Genomic DNA, 22,069 nt, shown 5'->3' with positions numbered 1-22,069 from the left:
AAAGTCTTCTTGGAGGCGGTGATATCTTCTTCCAGTGTGGCGACCTCTTCTCTCTTCATCCAGGACCAAGCCGGCACGGAGCCATCGAGCGGAGATGACCTCGAAACAGAATTCCGGCGACCGCTGAGCCATCGAGCGTGGAGATCCTCTTCGTACATTCGTTGCCGCACACTGAAGATGGAATGCAAGGTACCTGCATTCCTATTGGCTGAAAAATTAAAGGGACACTGAACCCAATTTTTTTCTTTCGTGATTCAGATAGAGCATGCAATTTTAAGCAACTTTCTAATTTACTCCTATTGACAATTTTTCTTCGTTCTCTTGCTATCTTTATATGAAAAAGAAGGCATCTAAGCTAAGGCGCCAGCCAATTTTTGGTTTAGACCCTGGACAGCACTTATTTATTGGTGGGTGAATTTATCCACCAATCAGCAAGAACAACCCAGGTTGTTCACTAAAAATGGGCCGGCATCTAAACTTCCATTCTTGCTTTTCAAATAAAGATACCAAGAGTATGAAGAAAATTTGATAATAGGAGTAAATTAGAAAGTTGCTTAAAATCGCATACTCTATCTGAATCACTAAAGAAAAAAATCAGCCAATAGGATTAGAGCTACTGAAATCCTATTGGCTGATTTGAATTAGCCAATAGGATTTCAGTAGCTCAAAGCCTATTGGCTAATTCAAATCAGCCAATAGGATTTCAGTAGCTCTAATCCTATTGGCTGATTTTAAATTTTCAGCCAATTGGAATGCAAGGTACCCGATATTTAAATGAGTACCTTGCATTCCATCTTCAGTGTGCGGCGACGATCGTACAAAGAGGATCTCCATGCTTTAAGGATCCACGGTCGCTGGTCTTCTGTTCCGGGGTCACCTCTGTTCCGCGCCGGCTTGGTCCTGGATGAAGATAGAAGAGGTTGATGCGCTGGAAGAAGATATCGCCACCTCCAAGAAGACTTCACCAGCTGGAAGAAGACCTCCCCTGGTCTTCAGGAACAGTGAGTACCTATTTGGGTATTAGATCTAGGATTTTTTTTTTAGTTTTTAGTTTTTTTGGTTTTTTTTAGATTAGGGTTTTAATGGGCTTGTAAAAGAGCTGAATGCCTTTTAAGGGCAATGCCCATACAAATGCCCCTTTAGGGGCAATGGGTAGCTTAGGTTATTTTAGCGTTAGGCTTTTTTATTTTGGGGGGGTTGGTGGGTGGGGTTTTTTTACTGTTAGGGGGGACTTAGTATTTTTAAATGTAAAAGAGCTTTTTAACTTAGGGCAGTGCCCTACAAAAGGCCCTTTGAAGGGCTAATGATAGTTTAGTTTAGATTAGCGGATGTTTTTATTTTGAGGGGGATTTTTTATTTTCATAGGGATTAGGTTTAATTTTAAAATTTTTGATCATTTTGTTTATTTTTTTTCTGTAATGTTACGCTTTTTTATTTTTTGTAATTTTAGATTAATTCAATTTGATCTTAGTTTTTGTTTTTAAGTAATGTTAGATTTTTATTTTAATTGTAACTTAGTATTTTTCTATTTTATGTAATTGGGGATACTTTAAGGGGTGTTAGGTTAGGGGGCTTAGTAATTAAAATAGTTATTTGCGTTTTTGGGGTTGGTAGTTTAGGGGTTAATAGGTTAATTAGGTTTAATGTGTTGTGGGGGTTGGCAGTTTACGGGTTAATAGTGTTGATAGGTAGTTGGCGATGTGGGTGAATGGCGGATTAGGGGTTAATACATATATTAGGTAGATGGCAATGTGGATTAATGGCGGGTTAGGGGTTAATACATGTATTAGGTATATTGTGTTGTGGGAGTTGGCAGTTTAGGGGTTAATACTTTTATTATTTGTTGCGATGTGGGGGGATTGCGGATATAGGGGTTTTGACTTTAACAGGAGATTTAACTTTTTTTTTTTTCTTATGCGCCGGCAGTTTCTAAACTGCCGTAAGTCACTGGCGAGTCCAGAAATGTGTATTTACACACATTTCTGCACATCGCTAGTTTATACGACTTACGGCAGTTTATGATCTGCCAGGGGGGTTTATGTGATTCCCTGATGTGCGAGGCAAATTTACTGGGGACGCGGGCTTCAGCCATTGTGCTGAAGACTATGCTGTACATGTATTCTCGCACCCAGCATTTAACAACATGATATCTTAATTTTTTCATTTATTTTTTATAAAATTCACCAAAACTGTATATTATTAAAATAGGGAAGAGGATATATGTTGTATTTATTCATTATTATTAATTCATTATAACAATTTAAAGTAAATGAAACTGTCTCATTGCTTACATTCTTTAAAAGGTCTTGTTTTTCATTATACAACAACATCTGGTAGTAAGTTTAAAAACCTACAGCATGAGCTTTTCTGTTAGTTAAAGGGGCAGTATATACCAATTTTCATTTAACTGCATGTAATAGACACTACTATAAAGAATAATATGCACAGATACTGATATAAACATCCAGTATAAAACCTTTTAAAAACGTACTTAGAAGCTACTAATTTAGCTCTGTCGATGAGATTAGCCTGGGACACCCACTGAAAGGGGCTGATAGCAGAACTCCCCTCCCTCCCCTGCATATGAAAAGATCCATTGTACAAACAGAAGTAGTCTGAAGTCTGTATACATCAGTATACATCTAAAATGTTGGGGCTTGGTTAGGAGTCCGAAAATCTGCACAATGTTATTTAAAAAACCCAGATTGGCTATATAATTGCATCATCTACAAAACATTTATGCAAAGAAAAATTAGTGTACAATGTCCCTTAAAGGGACATGAGAGTCAAAATTAAGGGGACAGTCAAGTCTTTCTAATTTACTTCTATTATATAATTAGCTTCATTATCTTGTTATTCTTTGCTAAAGGAACATCATTGCACTACTGGCAGCTAGCTGAACACATCTAGTTAGCCAATCACAAGAGACAGGCACCAATCAGCAGCTAGCTCCCACTGGTGTAGGATATGTGCATATTCTTTTTCAACAAGGGATACTAAGAGAACAAAGCACATTTGAAACTAAAAGTGAATTTAAAAGTGTCTTAAAATGACATGCTCTTTCTCAATCATGCAAGTTTAATTTTGATTTTCCTATCCCTTTAAACTTTCATGATGTGATAGAGCACACAATTTTAAATAACTTTCCAATTCACTTCCATTATCTAAATATGCTCAGTCTCTTTATATGCACACTTTCTGACGCACCGCTCCTACACTTTTATCACCTTTCAATTTTTTTATATTTAAATTTCTTTCTCATTTTAAGAAAACATTTTAACACTGATAAAAAAAAATCCCACAGTGATTGTATGTGAAACATTTCTGCTGAAGGACATTTTAGTTTGCCAGGGTTTACGAGAGTAGTTGTGTATAAATATTAGTAAATCAGCTGGGAATTTAAAGTGACATTTACAAGCTGAGCTTTGCTTTGTTACACATAGAGAAAATGGAACAAGCGGGATGGAAACCTTCAAAGCTTCTGCAACCATCCCAGGTCGGAACAAAGCTGTCTTTTTGTTGATGTATGAGGAACTACTGCAGAGGCGCCTTGGGATGTATGAGCACATTATCAGCATAAGGCCGCAGCAGTTAGTGGGCAAACTGTTTGTTGAGGTGAACATATTAGAGAACTCTGGAATTAAAGCCTTAGAGGTTCCTCCTTTACAGAACAGCAAGCAAAGAAGTAAAAATACAGGTAAGACCAATGACACATAGGAATTATAGCAGTGACATGAAATGGAATTTCTGTAAATGATTACAAAGTGTATTTTAATACATATGGCCCCATACATTTTTCTCTAACACTGCAGGCTTTATTTCTTGTGCACTAATTCAACATAAGATCATATAAGAAGATATTTTTGTTTGCCAATAGTGAATCATTATTTCAGTCAGGTTTGGTTGCAACAAGTCATGTGCCCCAGAAAAGAAAAATTGTCAAAACGAAAAAACCCCAACTCATTTAATCTATGTAAAGTAATTTCTAGGAAAGCAATATATATTTATTCCTCATTTTAAAAGGTTTATATAAGACAATGTGCATCAACTGTGAGTTTTTGCTATTGAAATGTTGTTATGTACAACACAAAAAAATGTCATGTATGCAACTGCACACATGCATTAAAGGGACACTAAACTCAAATTTTCTTTTATGATTCAGAAAGAGCATACAATCTTAGGCAACTTTCTCATTTATGCCTATTATAATTTTTTCTTCGTTCTCTTGGTATCTTTATTTGAAAAAGCAGGAATGAAAGCTTAGGAGCCGGTGTTCTAAAATAAGTCTCGACTTATAAGAATGCGGGACCCGTGTCACTTCCGGTGACGTGACATCAGCTGTTGGAAGTGTGTGGCGCTCACTGCGCATGCGCAAGTGGCCCAACCTCTTAAAATCAGTTTCAGTGGCAGCAAAGGGTCAAGCAGTTGTATGGAGATTAGCCTTTATTGCGCATTCACTCCCGACACACTGTGCATGCGCACGGCATTAGAGGGTCCAGGATTTATACAGGCGAGTTGCCTTCAGTGCGCATGTGCGTGCGCGGTGACGTGCAATGGGTGTGAAAAAAACAAACAATTTAAAATAATATTAAAAAATATGTGAATCCAAAATTATCAACACTTAAAGTATAGTACAGATTCCATTAAAAACTTCATGTACAGAATCATGTGGCCCCACAAAATCTAACGATTGTGTCTGCTGATTTAAATAAATTGATGTATTTGCAAAATTATGTCTTGGAAGAACATTTTTTCTCCTGCCAACTCCAACACTCCCATTTAATATATAGGTTTTCTCAATCGTTGTACAGAGCTCCCCTAGTTTTCTGTTTAAAGGGACACTAAACCCAAAAATTTTCTTTCATGATTCAGATAGAGAATACAATTTTAAACAAAATTCCAATTTATTTCTATTATCTAATTTGCTTCATTCTTTAGATCTCTTTTGTTGAAAAAATAGCAATACACATGGGTGAGCCAATCACGAGGACTCTGTGTGCAGCTACCAATCAGCAGCTACCGAGTCTATATAGCTATGCTGTTTAGGAAAGGATATCATGAAAATGAAGCAAATTAGATAATAGAAGTAAATTAGAAAGTTGTTTTAAACTGAATTCTCTTTCTAAAACATTAAAGAAAATATGAGGGTTTCATGTCCCTTTAATTAAATAATTTTGCAAATACATCAATTTATTTAAATCTTTAAATGGTTCTTCCCATAAAGCTTAGGTCTGATCACTCTGTAGACACTAGACAACCATTAGATTATGTGGGGCCACGTGACACTGCACATGAAGTTTTTTAATGGCATCCACCCTATACTTTAAGTGTTGATAATTTTGGATTCACATATTTTTTAATATTATTTCAAATTGTATGTTTTATTTTTTACCCTATTGAACGTCACCACGCGCATGCGCACTGAAGGCAACTCACCTGTATAAATCCTGGACCCTCTGATGCTGTGTGCATGCGCAATAAAGGCTAATCTCCATATAACTCCTCGACCCTTTGCTGCTACTGAAACAGCTGATTTTGAGAGGTTTGGCCACTTGCGCATGTGCAGTAAGCCCACACACCTCCAACAGCTGATGTCAAGTCACCGGAAGAGACACGGGTCCTGCATTCTTATAAGTCGAGACTTATTTTAGAACACCGGCCATTTTGGTTCAGTACCATGGATAGTGCTTGCTGATTGGTGGCTACATTTAGCCACCAATCAGCAAGCGCTGTTAAGGGTGAACCTAAAATGGGCCTGTTCCTTATCTTTCATTCCTGCTTTTCAAATAAAGATAGTAAGAAAAAGAATAAAAATTGATAATAGGAGTAAATTAGAAAGTTGCTTAAAATTGCATGCTCTATCTGAATCATAAAAGAATTGGGTTTAGTATCCCTTTAAGATATTTAAAGGGCCATGATACCCAAATGTTGAAACACTTGAAAGTGATGCAGCATAGCTGTAAAAAGCTGACTAGAAAATATCACCTGAACATCTCTATGTAAAAAAGAAAGATATTTTACCTAAAAAATTCCTCAGTAGCCACATCCCATTGTAAAGGACTTCTAAGCAGCAAATCAGAATGTCTGTCCCAGGACAGCTAAGGGATTGAGCCTCGTGCACTCTCATCTTATTTCCCTATTCAGTTTAAGGAAGTTTACAATGAAATCTCATGAGATCACAGTAAAAGAGTTCACGAAAGAGTTCACGACCTCAGCACTGTTGATGCTAATTGGCTGCTGTTGATTTCTTCTTCTTTTTTTTTTTTTACCTGCAGCTGGGCAGTAGCTGAGTATAACTTTTTGCACAGCAATTACTCTGGTGAGCTGAGGAAATTGTGAGGTAAAATATCTTCCTTTTTTACATAGAGATGCTCAGGTGATATTTTCCTGTCAGCTTTTTACAGTTATACTGCATCAGTTTCAAGTGATTTAGCATATGAGTATTATGTCCCTTTAATTGACCTTTTAGTCATTTGGCAAATCCACATATTTGAAGCGTTTACCACTTACTTTTTATTAATTAGGACCCATAAATATTTGTGTGTGTGTGTGTGTGTGTGGTGGGGGGTGTGCAATATTTCTTCCACATATCTGTGCATTGTTATTGCTCAGATTAAAACAATATGACCCAATCAGTTAGTAGAGGCTGGAGCTCAGATCCCCCATGCATGTGAATATGCCCAAAATGCAAACAATATCATTGTAGGCCCTGCATTTTTGCTCTAGCTGAATGCTTAAATGCAATTTGTGTTTGCTCAGGCCCTAGATTTTCTCACACATGGCAAGATCAGCATTTAACTGCTCAATTTCTGAAATAGGTATATTCATATGCTTTTGGGGAACATTGCTCATTCACACTCCCTGTGCCAAACAGGAAGTATTTCCTGATTGGACAGTGCAGTTGAATAAAACCCCAGGAATTTTATTAACAGTTTCAGCTAGGGTTGCCACCCGTCCCTTAAAATACAGAACACTTATAAGTTACACATGCTGCAGGGTGTGCAGGGAGGAATTTGAATAGTGCTGTCCAGAAACACAATACATGTTCCTCCCTGCACACCCTGCAGCATGTGTAACTCATAAGTGTCCAGGAAAACATGGCTGAGGTGGCAACCCTAGTTTCCGCACAATGGCAAAAGGGAGTTATTTAAGTAATTAAAGGGACAGTCAACACCCAATGTAACTTAAGGCCATACCTTAGATCAGGAATAGAATATGCAGCTACACCTCATCGCATGTCGATAAGCTCTAACGGTATTGGAGTAATCAATGAAAATACATAGGTTTATTCCATGAAGATATGGCCGCCAAACTCCTCCCCTCCTCCTTCATCCCCTTCTCTAATATTTTAACATGCTCATTCATTTTTCAAAGGGTGATGGTTCTGTTTTGATAATGCGAATCCACATTATCTTTTGCACGCTCGCAAGCCGACCAAGGATTTCATTGCGATTGGAGGATTTAATTAAAAAGAAGGTTTATATGTAATAGTGGGGAGAGTTTGGTGGCCATATTTTCAAGGAATAAAGCTATGTATTTTCTGTGATTACTCCAATACCGTTAGAGCATATCAAAACTGATACCGTGTAGCTGCATCTTCTATTCCGGATCTAAGATATGTCCTTAAGTTACATTGGGTGTTGACTGTCCCTTTAAGGTACTTTCCTTCCTTTGACAAATAATACATTTATGTTAAATTGTGTTTTGCAAATGTTTACATTTGACAGATATGTTGTTCCATGGCAAGAAAACAGAAATGTACAGACATTTATTTGTGAGTAATTAAAATGCTGATTAAGTGTTTTTTTATATAGGTTTACGATAATTTCTAGAGGTTAAACTGGGACCACCTGGAGTGGTGCCAGTGGGTGTGTGGCCAGGGGCGTGGTCAAGGGTGCGTGTTGATTACCGGTCCTTTTAAAGTAGTAGCTTTATGTGTGTAATGTTTTGTGAATACTCTACCCTTCCTCAGTCACACAACAAGTGAATCACACAGTTTAATAGACCATAACACCACCCCCTAGTGAAAAAGGCACCATTATGTTGTCATGGTAACCAATACACAGCATGAGCAAATAAATCATTCATCTAAATCTCTGATTCTAAATAATGCCAAACATCAAGCATAATTACCAATTTCATAAAATAGTGAAAAGCATATACATCACACAATTTAATATCTGCAGTGTAATATGTGTTTTATGTGTCCAAATAAGGAACATAACTGGATACTGATAAGGCATAAATAAAACATTGGATGGAATAAGTAAAAAAGAAACACATACATGCTAAAGCTGTTTAAGAGGTTACGCTATACCATAATGCAGGAAGATTACAGCCAAAATGCCATCCTGCATGAAGTAAGGCAAGATCCACGCCAAAAATCCTGCCTGTCTGCACTTCCTGGTCATATCCACATGATTCCCCTAAACGTGTATCACCGGTGATGTCACCAGGAGTCGGGGGGTGTTAAATTTCTAAAAAAATAAACAAAGTAGTACTACAAAATTAAAAAACCCTATGCTGCTCACTCAGCCTGTAGGACTAAGAGGGATATTTATCAAGCCGTCAACCGCAAATACGCTGGAATTCCGCAGCGTAATTGTGGCAAGCCTGATTCGTCCCATTTATTAAAGCCTACAGACTGGCAAAAGTTGAAATTTGTGACGTAACATACGATCCGCTGGTCTCAGTCCAACACAGATCGATGCTTACGTCATTACAGATGTTCTGAATACAAATTCGGCACTATCTGACAACTTTTGCCATTTATCAACTTTCTAACAGGTACGCTTGCCACTATTCCGGCCCAGCATACCTGGTTTTCAATCCGCCACCCTGGAGGCCGCGGATTCCATAGGAATCAATGGGAGTCTGAAAGCACCGAAAGCTTATGTTCGATGCTGCCAGATATCCCATTGATTACATTTACACCTAACACCCTAACATGTTCCCTGAGTCTAAACACCCCTAATCTGCCGCCCCGACATCGCCGCCACCTACATGTTATAAACCCCTATCCCACCGCTCCCGGACCCCGACGCAACCTAAATAAATTTATTAACCCCTATCCCGCCGCTTCCGGACCCTGCCGCAACTAAATAAATGTATTGACCCCTATCCCGCCGCTCCCCAACCGCCACAACTAAATAAATGTATTAACCCCTAAACCCCTGGCCTCCCATAGGTTAAACCTATTAACCCCTAAACCGCCAGCCCCCCCATCGCCATAAACTAAGCTATTAGCCCCTAAACCTAACAACCCGCTAACTTTACATTAAATATTAACTCATCCCTATCTTATAATAAATTTAAACTTACCTTTAGAATTAAAATAAACTATATTAAACTATGAATTAACCTACCCTAGCAGTTATACTACAATTACATTAAACAATATTAAACTATTAATTAACCTACCCTAACTATTATACTAAAGTTACATTAAACTAAAAATTAAATTAATTATATTACATATTTAAAAACCTAACCCTACTCAAGTTATTTAAATCTACAATAAAGAATTACTAAGTTACAAAAAATAACTAAGTTACACAAAATAAAAAACACTAAGTTTAAATTTAAAAAAACCCTAGCCTACAATAAACTACCAATGGCCCTTAAAAGGACCTTTTGCGGGGCATTGCCCCAAAGAAATCAGCTCTTTTACTTGTAAAATAAAATACAAATACAAATACAAACACCCCCCCCAACAGTAAAACCCACCACCCACAAAACCAAACCCCCTAAATAAAAATCTATCTAAAAAACCTAAGCTCCCCATTGCACTGAAAAGGGCATTTAGCTCTTTTTCAACCCAAAGTCCCTAACCTAAAATTAAAACCCACCCAATAAACCCTTAAAAAAAAACAACACTAACCGCCGAAGAGCCACTTACAGTTTTCGAAGACCGGACATCCATCTTCATCCAAGCGGCAGAAGTCCTCAGCGAAGCCGGCAGAAGTCTTTATCCAAGCGGGCCGAAGTCTTCATCCAAGCAGGCCGAAGTCTTCATCAAACCGGGCAGAAGTCTTCATGCAGATGGCATCTTCTATCTTCATCCATCCGGCGCGGAGCTATTTCTGAACAAAGGGAATCCCAGAGAAGCATTTACAACCATTTGTGCCATAATTGCACAAGCTGTTTGTAAATAATTTTACTGAGTAACCTAAAGTTTCTGAAAAAGTTTGTGAAAAAGTGAACAATTTTTTTTATTTGATCGCTTTTGGCGGTGAAATGGTGGCATGAAATATACCAAAATGGGCCTAGATCAATACTTTGGGTTGTCTACTATACTACATTAAAGCTAAAATTAATCCTACAAAATCCCTACAAGCTCCCTAATTAACCCCTTCACTGCTCTGCATAATACACGTGTGGTGCGCAACGGCATTTAGAGGCCTTCTAATTACCAAAAATCAACGCCAAAGCCATACATGTCTGCTATTTCTGAAGAAAGGGGATCCCAGAGAAGCATTTACAACCATTTGTGCCATAATTGCACAAGCTGTTTGTAAATAATTTCAGTAAAAAAACTAAAATTGTGAAAAAATTTACGTTTTTTAAAATTTGATTGCATTTGGCGGTGAAATGGTGGCATGAAATATACCAAAATGGGCCTAGATCAATACTTGGGGTTGTCTACTACAGTACACTAAAGCTAAAATTAACCCTAGAAGCTCCCTACATGCTCCCTAATTAACCCATTCACTGCTGGGCATAATACACGTGTGGTGCGCAGTGGCATTTAGCAGCCTTCAAATTACCAAAAAGCAAAGCCAAAGCCATATATGTCTGCTATTTCTGAACAAAGGGGATCCCAGAGAAGCATTTACAACCATTTATGCCATAATTGTATAAGTTGTTTATAAATAATTTCAGTGAGAAACCTAAAGTTTGTGAAAAAAATTGTGAAAAAGTGAACAATTTTTTTTATTTGATTGCATTTGGCGGTGAAATGGTGGCATGAAATATGCCAAAATGTATCTAGATCAATACTTTGGGATGTCTTCTAAAAAAAAAAATATATACATGTCAAGGGATATTCAGGGATTCCTGACAGATATCAGTGTTCCAATGTAACAAGCGCTATTTTGAAAAAAAGTAGTTTGGAAATAGCAAAGTGCTACTTGTATTTATTGCCCTATAACTTGCAAAAAAAGCAAATAACATGTAAACATTTGGCATCTCTAAACTCAGGACAAAATTTAGAAACTATTTAGCATGGGTGTTTTTTGGTGGTTGTAGATGTGTAACATATTTTGGGGGTCAAAGTTAGAAAAAGTGTGTTTTTCAATTTTTTTCATCATATTTTATATTTTTTTTTATAGCAAATTATAAGATATGATGAAAGTAATGGTATCTTTTGAAAGTCCATTTAATGGCGAGAAAAATGGTATATAATATGTGTGGGTACAGTAAATGAGTAAGAGGAAAATTACAGCTAAACACAAACACCGCAAAAATGTAAAAATAGCCTTGGTCCCAAATGGACAGAAAATGGAAAAGTGCTGTTTAATATAGTTTATTTTAGTTCTAAAGGTAAGTTTAAATTTATTATAAGATAGGGATGAGTTAATATTTAATGTAAAGTTAGCGGGTTGTTATGTTTAGGGGTTAATAGCTTAATTTAGTTTATGGCGATGTGGGGGGCTGGCGGTTTAGGGGTTAATAGGTTTAGTAAGTGGTAGTGATGTGGGAGGCCAGGGGTTTAGGGGTTAATGCATTTATTTAGTTGCGGAGGGGTCCGGGAGTGGAGGTATAGGGGTTAATAACTTTATTAGAGTTGCGGTGAGCTCCGGGAGCGGAGGGATAGGGGTTAATAACTTTATTAGAGTTGTGGTGGGCTCCGGAAGCGGAGGGATAGGGGTTAATAACATTATTAGAGTAGCGGTGGGCTCTGGGAGTGGAGGGATAGGGGTTAATAACTTTATTAGAGTTGCAGTGGGCTCCGGGAGCGGAGGGATAGTGGTTAATAACTTTATTTAGTTGCAGCGGGGTTAAACATTTTAGTATAGTGGTGGTGTTCAGTGTCAGGGTATAAATAAAGTTGGGAAAAAGCCGAGTAGCATCGAGATCGATGACTGCTAGTTTACAATAGTCTGATGCTCATCGCCCCATACTTGGTGCGCAGCTTTTTGACAGCTTTTTTTTTATAAATAAGGAGAGCGTATTCAGGTCCGTGGCCGCGATGTTAGGCGAGCGTATTGGTGCCATCGAATGCAGCACAGTTGACGGCTTGATAAATATCCCTTTAAATTTGAACTTTGAAGGGTACGAACGTTAAGCTATAAGCAGGGCTGCATGTAACAAAGTATCAGCATCCAACTATGCTGGAGAGCCACAGACTCACATTCAGGTTATTTTGAATAATGTGTCCGGATTTCAGGCGGCCTGAAACCCAGACACATGATTTGAAACCCGGAGTTGGCAACCCTACTGGGACAGAATGAACAACCGGGTGGGACACTGGGACTGCGCCTCCAAACAGGGACAATGCCAATCAAACTGGGACCTCTGGTAAGCCTAATTTATGTAGAGTTTTAGAGTGATAACTATAAAGATGCGCCAATGAACTCTCAAAAAACAAGGATTAGACTAAGGTGCGTGTAATTATCTTTCCAGGACATGCAATGAGTCTTTGTCTCACATGGAGCATGAAGCAATAGCCTGATATAGGGCATATTATGGTCTGTGCATTAGTAACTCCATGTACAGATAACAGCTGGTGGTATTGTACTGTGCTTGATGGCTGTTAGGGTTAACGTGTGGTGACCATTGGTTAGGGTTAAATGTAGTATATGGGTTATCAGAATGCAATTGACCATTTTTGATTTTCTACATAGAGCTTATGTACCTAAGAGAACTTGTATTGCAGCTAAAACAGCGGTAAACCTACTTTTAGTATTCACTTTGGGAGTGGGCTAATTGCAATGATAATCTCTCTCTCTCTCTCTTTCTCTTTCTCTCTTTCTCTCTTTCTCTCTCTTCTCTCTCTTTCTCTCTCTCTTTCTCTCTCTCTCTTCTCTCTCTCTCTTCTCTCTCTTCTCTCTCTCTCTTCTCTCTCTCCCCCTCTCTCTCCCCCCTCTCTCTCCCCCCCCCCTCTCTCTCTCTCTCTCTCTCTCTCTCTCTCCCCTCTCTCTCTCTCCCCCCCCCCCTCTCTCTCTCTCTCTCTCTCTCTCCTCTCTCTCCCCCCCTCTCTCTCTCTCTCTCTCTCTCTCTCCTCTCTCTCTCTCTCTCCTCTCTCTCTCTCTCTCTCTCTCTCTCTCTCTCTCTCTCTCTCTCTCTCTCTCTCTCTCCTCTCTCTCCCCCTCTCTCTCTCTTTCTCTCTCTCTCTCTCCTCTCTCTCCCCCCTCTCTCTCTCCTCTCTCTCCCCCCCCCCCTCTCTCTCTCTCTCTCTCTCTCTCTCTCCTCTCTCTCCCCCCTCTCTCTCTCTCCTCTCTCCCCCCTCTCTCTCTCTCCTCTCTCCCCCCCTCTCTCTCTCTCTCTCTCTCTCTCTCTCTCTCTCTCTCTCTCTCTCTCTCCTCTCTCCCCCCCCCCCTCTCTCTCTCTCTCTCTCCTCTCTCTCCCCCCTCTCTCTCCCCCCTCTCTCTCTCTAGAGGAAGTCCCTAAAAACTTAGACTTCACAGACTTATTCATTTTACTGTGCTGCTGTAACTAGAGACATACAAGTCTGTGGAAACTATTTTGCTGGAGTCTGTATCTGTAACAAAAGGATTTTTTATTATTTGAGTGAAAAATGCTAGGGGAATCCCCTCATCTTGATTGTCTATGATGCTGTTTTTAATTACTCTTTTCTTCCATGCACACCTGATAATTCACTCAGGATATCCTGAGTTCTACAGGAAAATGAACTGGGGCACCTGTGATCTACAACAAAAGTTTTGACTGGAAATGGTTGATCTATGTCTGTGCTTTAACCATAGCTACATGTACTAAATTGTAATCATGTGCGTCATATGGACACAGCCTGGGGAAGATCAAGAATAATAGAAAAAATTGCTTTATTGTTTTCCAACCAGAAAAGCAACCTGATAGAAAAATCTGGAAAATATAAAGCAAAATGGTGAAGGACTACAAAACCATATGCTTTTTGACCCTTAATAAAACATACCGTTCATTAAGTATTGTGTTATATAATAAAATCCACCTACTTTTAGATCCAAAGGATGCATCTGAATACTTTAAAAATATATATTTTATTCCTATAATTACGCTAGAAAGCCCACCATAACGGGCGCAACAACCGCTAAATGAATACTTCAATTATCTTCCCGATTTATGAATATCATTATCTCCAAAAAGTGTGACTCAGCGCATGTGCAATCAGAGTGATTATGTAGCAGTCAACAACTACTTACTGGATTTACGCCTGCGCATAAGAAAATACAATCGATCTAATGAATCGGTCCTGTTGCAGGCACCTTACTTAGGGCCAGATTAGGAGTGGAGCAATTTAGCACTTTCACTATAGCGCTAATTGTACTAGAAGTAAACTTTTTGCATGTGTCGGGTTGCGCTGGTATTACAAGTTAAAAGTAAAAAGCTATCACTTTCGCGATAACCCAACATGCGGAAAAAGCCCAAATTACAATATTGTGTACGTGATAACCTTTTGCCCCACAGAAGTCAATGGAGAAAAAAAAAGTGGAAAAAAAAAACCTAATAGCAGAATATTTTCTATTTATTCATAAATACATATTTCTAGATTTATTTGGAGTTTTCTTGGTACAATATATATCTATACCTATATATATATATATATATATATATAATATATATATATATGATATATATATAAATATATATATATATGTATAGATACAAATACAGAGGTACAGTATATATATATTTATAAATACTTAGAACTTATTCTGCTATGTGCAGAACATAGGAATGTGAAATATTTTCACTAAATACACAGTATAATACTTAATTAAATATGAATATTGCATATTCTAATGCTAAGGGATCTAATGCACTTATACAGTCATGGTCAAATATATTGGCGCCCCTGCATTTCTGTCATATTATGCACCACTTTGCCCAGAAAATTGTTGCAATTATAAATGTTTAGGCATTCTCATGTTTATTTCTTTTGTTTGTATTGGTATGCACAAAAAAGTGGAGAAAAAAAGCCAAATCTGACACATTCCACGCAAAACTCCAAAAATGGACTTTGTATATGTGAGTGTAATAAAAACTTCTACATTACAATATTACAAATCACATTGAAGTTTACCATAGCTCGTTAGTCTAGGGGTTTCTGTATAATCTCTATGAAATAAACAGTGGTTTTCAGATCTTCCACAAATAACAATAAATAAAACCATCATTCATAAATAAAAGTTGTTTACTCGTTACTCTAGGTCAGGGTTCTTCAAACCACAAGTCGGGACCCATTACAGGGTTACAACACCATGTTTACTGGGTCGCGACTTGTGTGTGTGTTTGAGAGTGTGTGTGGTGTTTGTGTTATATTATATAAACACAGGTGTGTTATATGAGAGTGTGTGTGGTATATGCATGTGTAATATGAGAGTGTGTGTATGTTGTATGAGAGTGCGTGTGGTGTGTGCATGTGTAATATGAGAGTGTGTGTGGTGTATGTGAGTGTATATGTGTAATATGAGTGTGTGTGTGTTGTGTGAGGTGTGTGTGTGTTGTATGAGAGTGTGTGAGGTGTGTATGTTGTATGAGAGTGTCTATGTGTTGTATGAGAATGTGTGTGTCGTGTGAGGGTGTGTGTCTGTGTGTTGTATGATAGTGTGTGTGGTGTGGGCATTGTATGAGGTTGTGTGTGTTTTATGAGTGTGTGTGGTGTGTGTGTTGGATGAGAGTGTCTATGTGTTGGATGAGAGTGTGTGTGGTGTGTGTGTGGTGTAAGTGTAGCGTGTGTGTGTGTTGGATGAGAGTGTGTTTTGTATGAGAGTGTGTGTGGTGTGTGTATTGTATGAGAGTGTGTAAGGTGTGTATGTTGTATGAGAGTGTCTATGTGTTGTATGAGAATGTGTGTCGTGTGAGGGTGTGTGTGTGTTGTATGAGTGTCTGTGTGTTGTATGATAGTGTGTGTGGTGTGGGCATTGTATGAGGTTGTGTGTGTGTTTTATGAGTGTGTGTGGTGTGTGTGTTGTATGAGAGTGTGTGTGGTGTGTGTGTGGTATGAGTGTAGCGTGTGTGTGCATTGGATGAGAGTGTGTTTTGTATGAGAGTGTGTGTGGTGTGTGTATTGTATGAGACTGTGGCATCTATTTATCAAAGCGTCAACTTACCTGCATTCGACGGCACCAATACGCTCGCCTAAGATCGCCTAACATAGCTGCCGCGGACCTGAATACGTTCTCGAAAATTATCAAAAAAGCTGTCAAAAAGCCGCGCACCAAGTACTGGGCGATGAGCAGCAGACTGTTGTTAACTAACAGTCATCGATCTCGCTGCTCTTCGGCATTTTTACAGCTTTCTTAGTACCCTGTCACTAAACACCCACACTATACTATACTGTTTACCCCCTATACTGCCACTCCCGGACCCCGCTGCAGCTCTAATAAAGTGTTTAACCCCTAAACCGCCGCTCCCGGAGCCCACCACAACTCTAATAAAGTGTTTAACCCCTAAACCTCCGCTCCCGGAGCCCACTGCCACCTACATTATATTTATTAACCCCTAATCTGCCCCCCTCCTACACCGCCGCCACCTACCTACATTTATTAACCCCTAATCTGCCGCCCCCAACGTCGCCGACACTATATTAAATTTATTAACCCCTAAACCTAAGTCTAACCCTTACCCTAACACCCCCTAACTTAAATATAATTTAAATAAATATAAATAAATATTCCTATCATTAACTAAATTATTCCTATTTAAAACTAAATACTTACCTATAAAATAAACCCTAAGATTGCTACAATATAACTAATAGTTACATAGTAGCTATCTTAGGGTTTATTTTTATTTTACAGGCAACTTTGTATTTATTTTAACTAGGTAGAATAGATATTAAATAGTTAATAACTATTTAATAACTTCCTAGTTAAAATAAATACAAATATACCTGTAAAATAAAACCTAACCTAAGTTACAATTACAGCTAACACTACACTATAATTAAATTAATTCCCTAAACTAAATACAATTAAATAAAATTAGCTAAAGTACAAACAACAAACAAACACTAAATTACAGAAAATAATAAAATAATTACAAGATTTTTAAACTAATTACACCTAATCTAATTCCCCTAACAAAATAAAAAAGACCCCCCAAAATAAAAAGCCCTACCCTACACTAAATTACAAATAGCCCTTAAAAGGGCCTTTTGCGGGACATTGCCCCAAAGTAATCAGCTCTTTTACCTGTAAAAAAAAATAATTACAACCCCCCAACATTAAAACCCACCACCCACACAACCAACCCTACTCTAAAACCCACCCAATCCCCCCTTAAAAATAACCTAACACTAACCCCTTGAAGATCACCCTACCTTGAGAAGTCTTCACCCAACCGGGCCAGCGCTCCAGCGCTGGCACTCTCAGCAAACACACCACCTACAAAAATGCTCCCGCACTGCTGAACGTGCCTAGAGGAAATCCCGCTCTGAACCTGATTTCATCCACTATAAGTTCATTCTTTATTCTTACACCTCTGTCTTTCACTTAGCTAAGCAAACCTACTTCTCTTCTCTTATATCCACTCACTCCTCAAAACCTAAAAGACCCTTCTCCATTTTCAACTCTCTCCTTTACCCACCTGCACAACCCCCTTCATCTGCATTCAGTGCTCAAGACCTGGCTGACTACTTTTTCAATAAAACACCTACCATCTGAAGCAACATCCTGTAATGCTTGTGGGATATTCCTCTATCAGACCAAACTTGGCCAGTAGTCTTCTTATCCCGCCGCCAAGTGGAATGATAGGAAATATCCCAGAACAAAGAGAGTTTATGAAATGAGGTAAGCAGTACTCACGATAGGCAGGGTAGTCCTACTCAGCAATAAGATGAAGGCAGAGAATGGTCAAGACAGACAGGGTCCGGCAACAGGAAGGCAATCCAGCAGAATAGCAGTTCAAGGGTAAAGCAATAGAATGACCATGAACAGGCAGGAGTCAGCAACAAAGGAAATCCAGCAGAATTACAGATCATAGAGTTCAGTATCAATTAGGCAATCCAGCAATTCAGGGGTTAAGTGAGCAGATTAGTCAGACAAGCAGAGTTCAGTATCAATTATGCAATCCAGCAATTCAGGGGTTAAGCAAGCAGAGTGGTCAGACAGGCAGAGTTCAGTATCAATTAGGTAATCTAGCAATTCAGGGGTTAAGCAAGCAGAGTGGTCAGACAGGCAGAGTTCAGTATCAATTAGGCAATCCAGCAATTCAAGTAAACAGCACCCAGGAGCACGCAAAGTAACACCTATACTTGGGCAGTGAGGATAAGGAATAGCAGTACTTTCATAGGCGCCGATTTGCACCAATTAGAGTCTGAGAATCCAACCGGCATGAAGGGGAAGTTGATGTGCAGTGATAACGTCATCGCCGCACGCTCAGTGCAACTGCTGCGTCTATGGCAAAAGTCATAGCAACAGATCGGTGCATCGGGAGCACGGGCATGACAAATCCCAACACAAGCCTGCAATCTTCCAACTTTGCTTCCTGTAACCCCCTCTGCCACTCTCTGCACCCTCCTCCCAACCACTTACAGTGAAGTGTGTTCCCGATTGTCTTCCTCACATCTCACAAAGTGCCCACTTGACCCTATTCCTTCACATCTAATACCTTCTCTGTCTCCCACCCTCACTCCAGCTCTTAATCACATATTCAACCTATCCCTTTCTACTCGTTCATTCCCTGCCTCCTTCAAACATGCAAAGGTCACCCCCATCTTAAAAAAACCCTCCCTTGACCCTAACTCTCCTGCAAACTACCGCCCCATATTACTGCTCCCGCTAGCTTCAAAAATCCTTGAAAAACTAGTTTTTGATCACCTAACCCACTTCCTGTCCTCCAACTCATTGCTCGACCCCCTGCAATCTGGATTCCATCCCCAACACTCAACTGAGGCTGCCCTCACCAATGTTACTAACTATCTCTTTTCTGCTAAAAACAATGGCTACTACTCTATACTCATCTTACTTGACCTCTCTGCTGCCTTTGACACTGTTGAACATCCCCTCCTCCTACAGACTCTCAGCTCTCTTTGGCTCTGTGACACTGCCCTCTCCTGGATCCACTCTTCTCTCTCTAACAGATCCTTCTCCATCTCTTTTGCTGGTGACTCCACCTCTCTATTGCCTCTGTCTTTTAGAGTACCTCAAGGCTCTGTCCTGGGTCCTCTACTCTTCTCTGTTTACACTTCTTCACTGGGTAAACGTATCAACAGCTATGGCTTCAACACTCACCTCTATGCTGATGATACCTAGATCTACCTATTCACCCCTGCACTTTCTCCTTCTGTGAATTCTCACATCAGTGAATGCTTATCTGGGATTTCCTCCTGGATGGCCTCTCACCACCTAAAAATAAAAAAATATACATGTCCAAGAGTGAACTACTTCTAATCGCCCCCTCTAACTCTACTCCAGTTTCTAATTTTTCCATCACTGTTGGCTGCACCACTATCTCCCCATCACCCAAAGTCTGCTGCCTTGGAGTCACACTTGACTCAAATCTGTCCTTCATTCCCCACATCCAATTACTCTCTTCATCCTGCCGCAACTACCTGCGCTGAAACTACTAAACAGCTAATTTCCCAACTTGACTACTGTAATAAACTGGCCTCCATCTCTCCCGCCTCCCCTCCTTCAATCCATCCTAAATGTCTCTGCCAGGTTAATCCACCTCTCCCGACGCTCTGTATCTGCTGCACCTCTCTGTGAGTCCCTTCACTGGCTCCCCATTCACAGCAGAGTTAAATTCAAAATTCTCACCCATGACCTACAAAGCCCTCACCAATGCTTGCTACCCCATCTTACCTGGCCTCACTCTTCAACAAATATACTCCAGCCCGCCCCCTAAGATCCAACTATGACCTGCTCCTTGCAAACTCTACCATCACCCCCTCCCATGCTAGACTACAGGACTTCTTTTGTGTGCCACCAACCCTCTGGAATGCACTTCCACGAGCTGTCAGACTTTCCCCTAACCTGTCCTCCTAACCTGTTCCCTGAACAAAAAGGTCCCTAAAGACCTTTTTTGTTCAGGGAAGCTTATCACCCGACTCAGTAACAAATTAATTTCACTTACCTAACAGTTGCCCTCATCTATCTCCTCACTAATATCATTCCCACCTTTGCAGTCCCCACCTCCATACGGAGCTTGATAGATATGCCCCTATATCATCATTGAAGTATTTAACATATTTCTTCTGTTAAAGGGACATGAACCTCAAAACAAACATTTTTTTAATTAAAATGAACAACCTGAATAATTAATTTGCCTAATTACTTACATTTCCTGTATTTTGCCATAATCACAAAATTTGCCTGTCAAAATTAATTGTTTTCCAATTCACCCTGTAGGACTCATTATACAAGTCCTATCAGGGTGGTCTACCTGGGTAGGAATACATTCCCTTATGCACCACTAACGTCACTGCTACAGTATCTATCAATTGCAGAGCGGCTCATGGAGCAGTGCGTATACTGATAAGAATTTAGCACATCCCCTAGTGAAAATCAGTAATATTTAATTTCTTATTGCAATTGATTATTATTATTATTCTTTATTTATAAAGTGCCAACAGATTCTGCAGCTCTGCTCATGGGTACAAAGATGAAAGTACAACGGAGGAACAATACAATAAGAGACAACATTTTACAGACAAATACAGGGGGCCCTATTCCCATGGGAACTTACAATCTAGATGGGTAGGAGGATGGGAAACCTCCTACCCATCTAGATTGTAAGTTCCCATGGGAATAGGGCCCTCAATTCCCCCTGTATTTGTCTGTAAAATGTTGTCTCTTATTGTATTGTTCCTCCGTTGTACTTTCATCTTTGTACCCATGAGCCGCTCTGCAATTGATAGATACTGTAGCAGTGACGTTAGTGGTGCATAAGGGAATGTATTCCTACCCAGGTAGACCACCCTGATAGGACTTGTATAATGAGTCCTACAGGGTGAATTGGAAAACAATTAATTTTGACAGGCAAATTTTGTGATTATGGCAAAATACAGGAAAATGTAAGTAATTAGGCAAATTAATTATTCAGGTTGTTCATTTTAATTAAAAAAATGTTTGTTTTGAGGTTCATGTCCCTTTAACAGAAGAAATATGTTAAATACTTCAGTGATGATATAGGGGCCTATCTATCAAGCTCCGTATGGAGCTTGAAGCCCCGTGTTTGGCTCGCCAGAAACACCAGTTATGAAGCAGCGGTCTAAAGACCGCTGTTCCATAACCTATCCGCCTGCTCTGAGGAGGTGGACAGAGATCGCCGCAATTCAACCCGATCAAATATGATCGGGATGATTGACACCCCCTTGCTAGCGGCTGATTGACTGCAAATCTGCAGGGGGTCGGCGTGGCACCAGCAGTTCACAAGAGCTGCTTGTGCAATGCTGAATGTGGAGAGCGTATTGCTCTCTGCATTCAGCGAGGTCTGTCGGACATGATCCGCAATGTCGGATCATGTCCGACAGGCCTTTCATAAATTGGGGCCATAGACTTATGTGATTTATGTGTTTTATTCTTTCATGATTCATATAGAACAAAAACTTTCCAATGTATTTGTATTATCAAATGTCATTGCTTCATTCTCTTGGGATTGTTTGTTGAAGGTGAAGCAATGCACTACTGGGTGCTAACTAAACACATCAGGTGAGCCGTATATATACAATCATCAATCAGCAGCTAGCTCTCAGTAGTGCATTGATGCTTCTGATTCTACCTTGGTATGCTTTTCAAGAAAGGATACAAAAAAGAACAAAGCAAATTAGATACTAGAAATAAATGGGAAAGATGTTGAAGAGTGCGTATTCTATCTGAATCATGAAAGGTTAATTTTGACTTTACTGTCCCTTTAAAGGGACAGTCAAGTATAAATTAAACTTTCATTATTCAGATAGGACTTT

At 39.4% G+C, this 22,069-nt stretch overlaps 1 protein-coding gene across 1 annotated transcript in view; it reads left to right on the top strand.

Annotated features, from left to right (window-relative positions):
• Positions 1-22,069, top strand: part of ITIH5 (inter-alpha-trypsin inhibitor heavy chain 5) — a 243,668-nt gene that overhangs the window by 46,355 nt on the left and 175,244 nt on the right. Inside the window, exon 5 of the mRNA XM_053716429.1 lies at positions 3,444-3,697. Coding sequence (XP_053572404.1) covers positions 3,444-3,697 — 254 coding nt within the window. The remainder of the gene's footprint in view (positions 1-3,443; positions 3,698-22,069) is intronic.

The sequence above is a fragment of the Bombina bombina genome, chromosome 6, assembly GCF_027579735.1.
Source record: "Bombina bombina isolate aBomBom1 chromosome 6, aBomBom1.pri, whole genome shotgun sequence".
In the NCBI taxonomy this organism is placed as follows: Eukaryota; Metazoa; Chordata; class Amphibia; order Anura; family Bombinatoridae; genus Bombina; species Bombina bombina.
The sequence above is the reverse complement of the archived record's forward strand: the minus strand, read 5'-3'. Positions and strand labels throughout refer to the sequence as shown.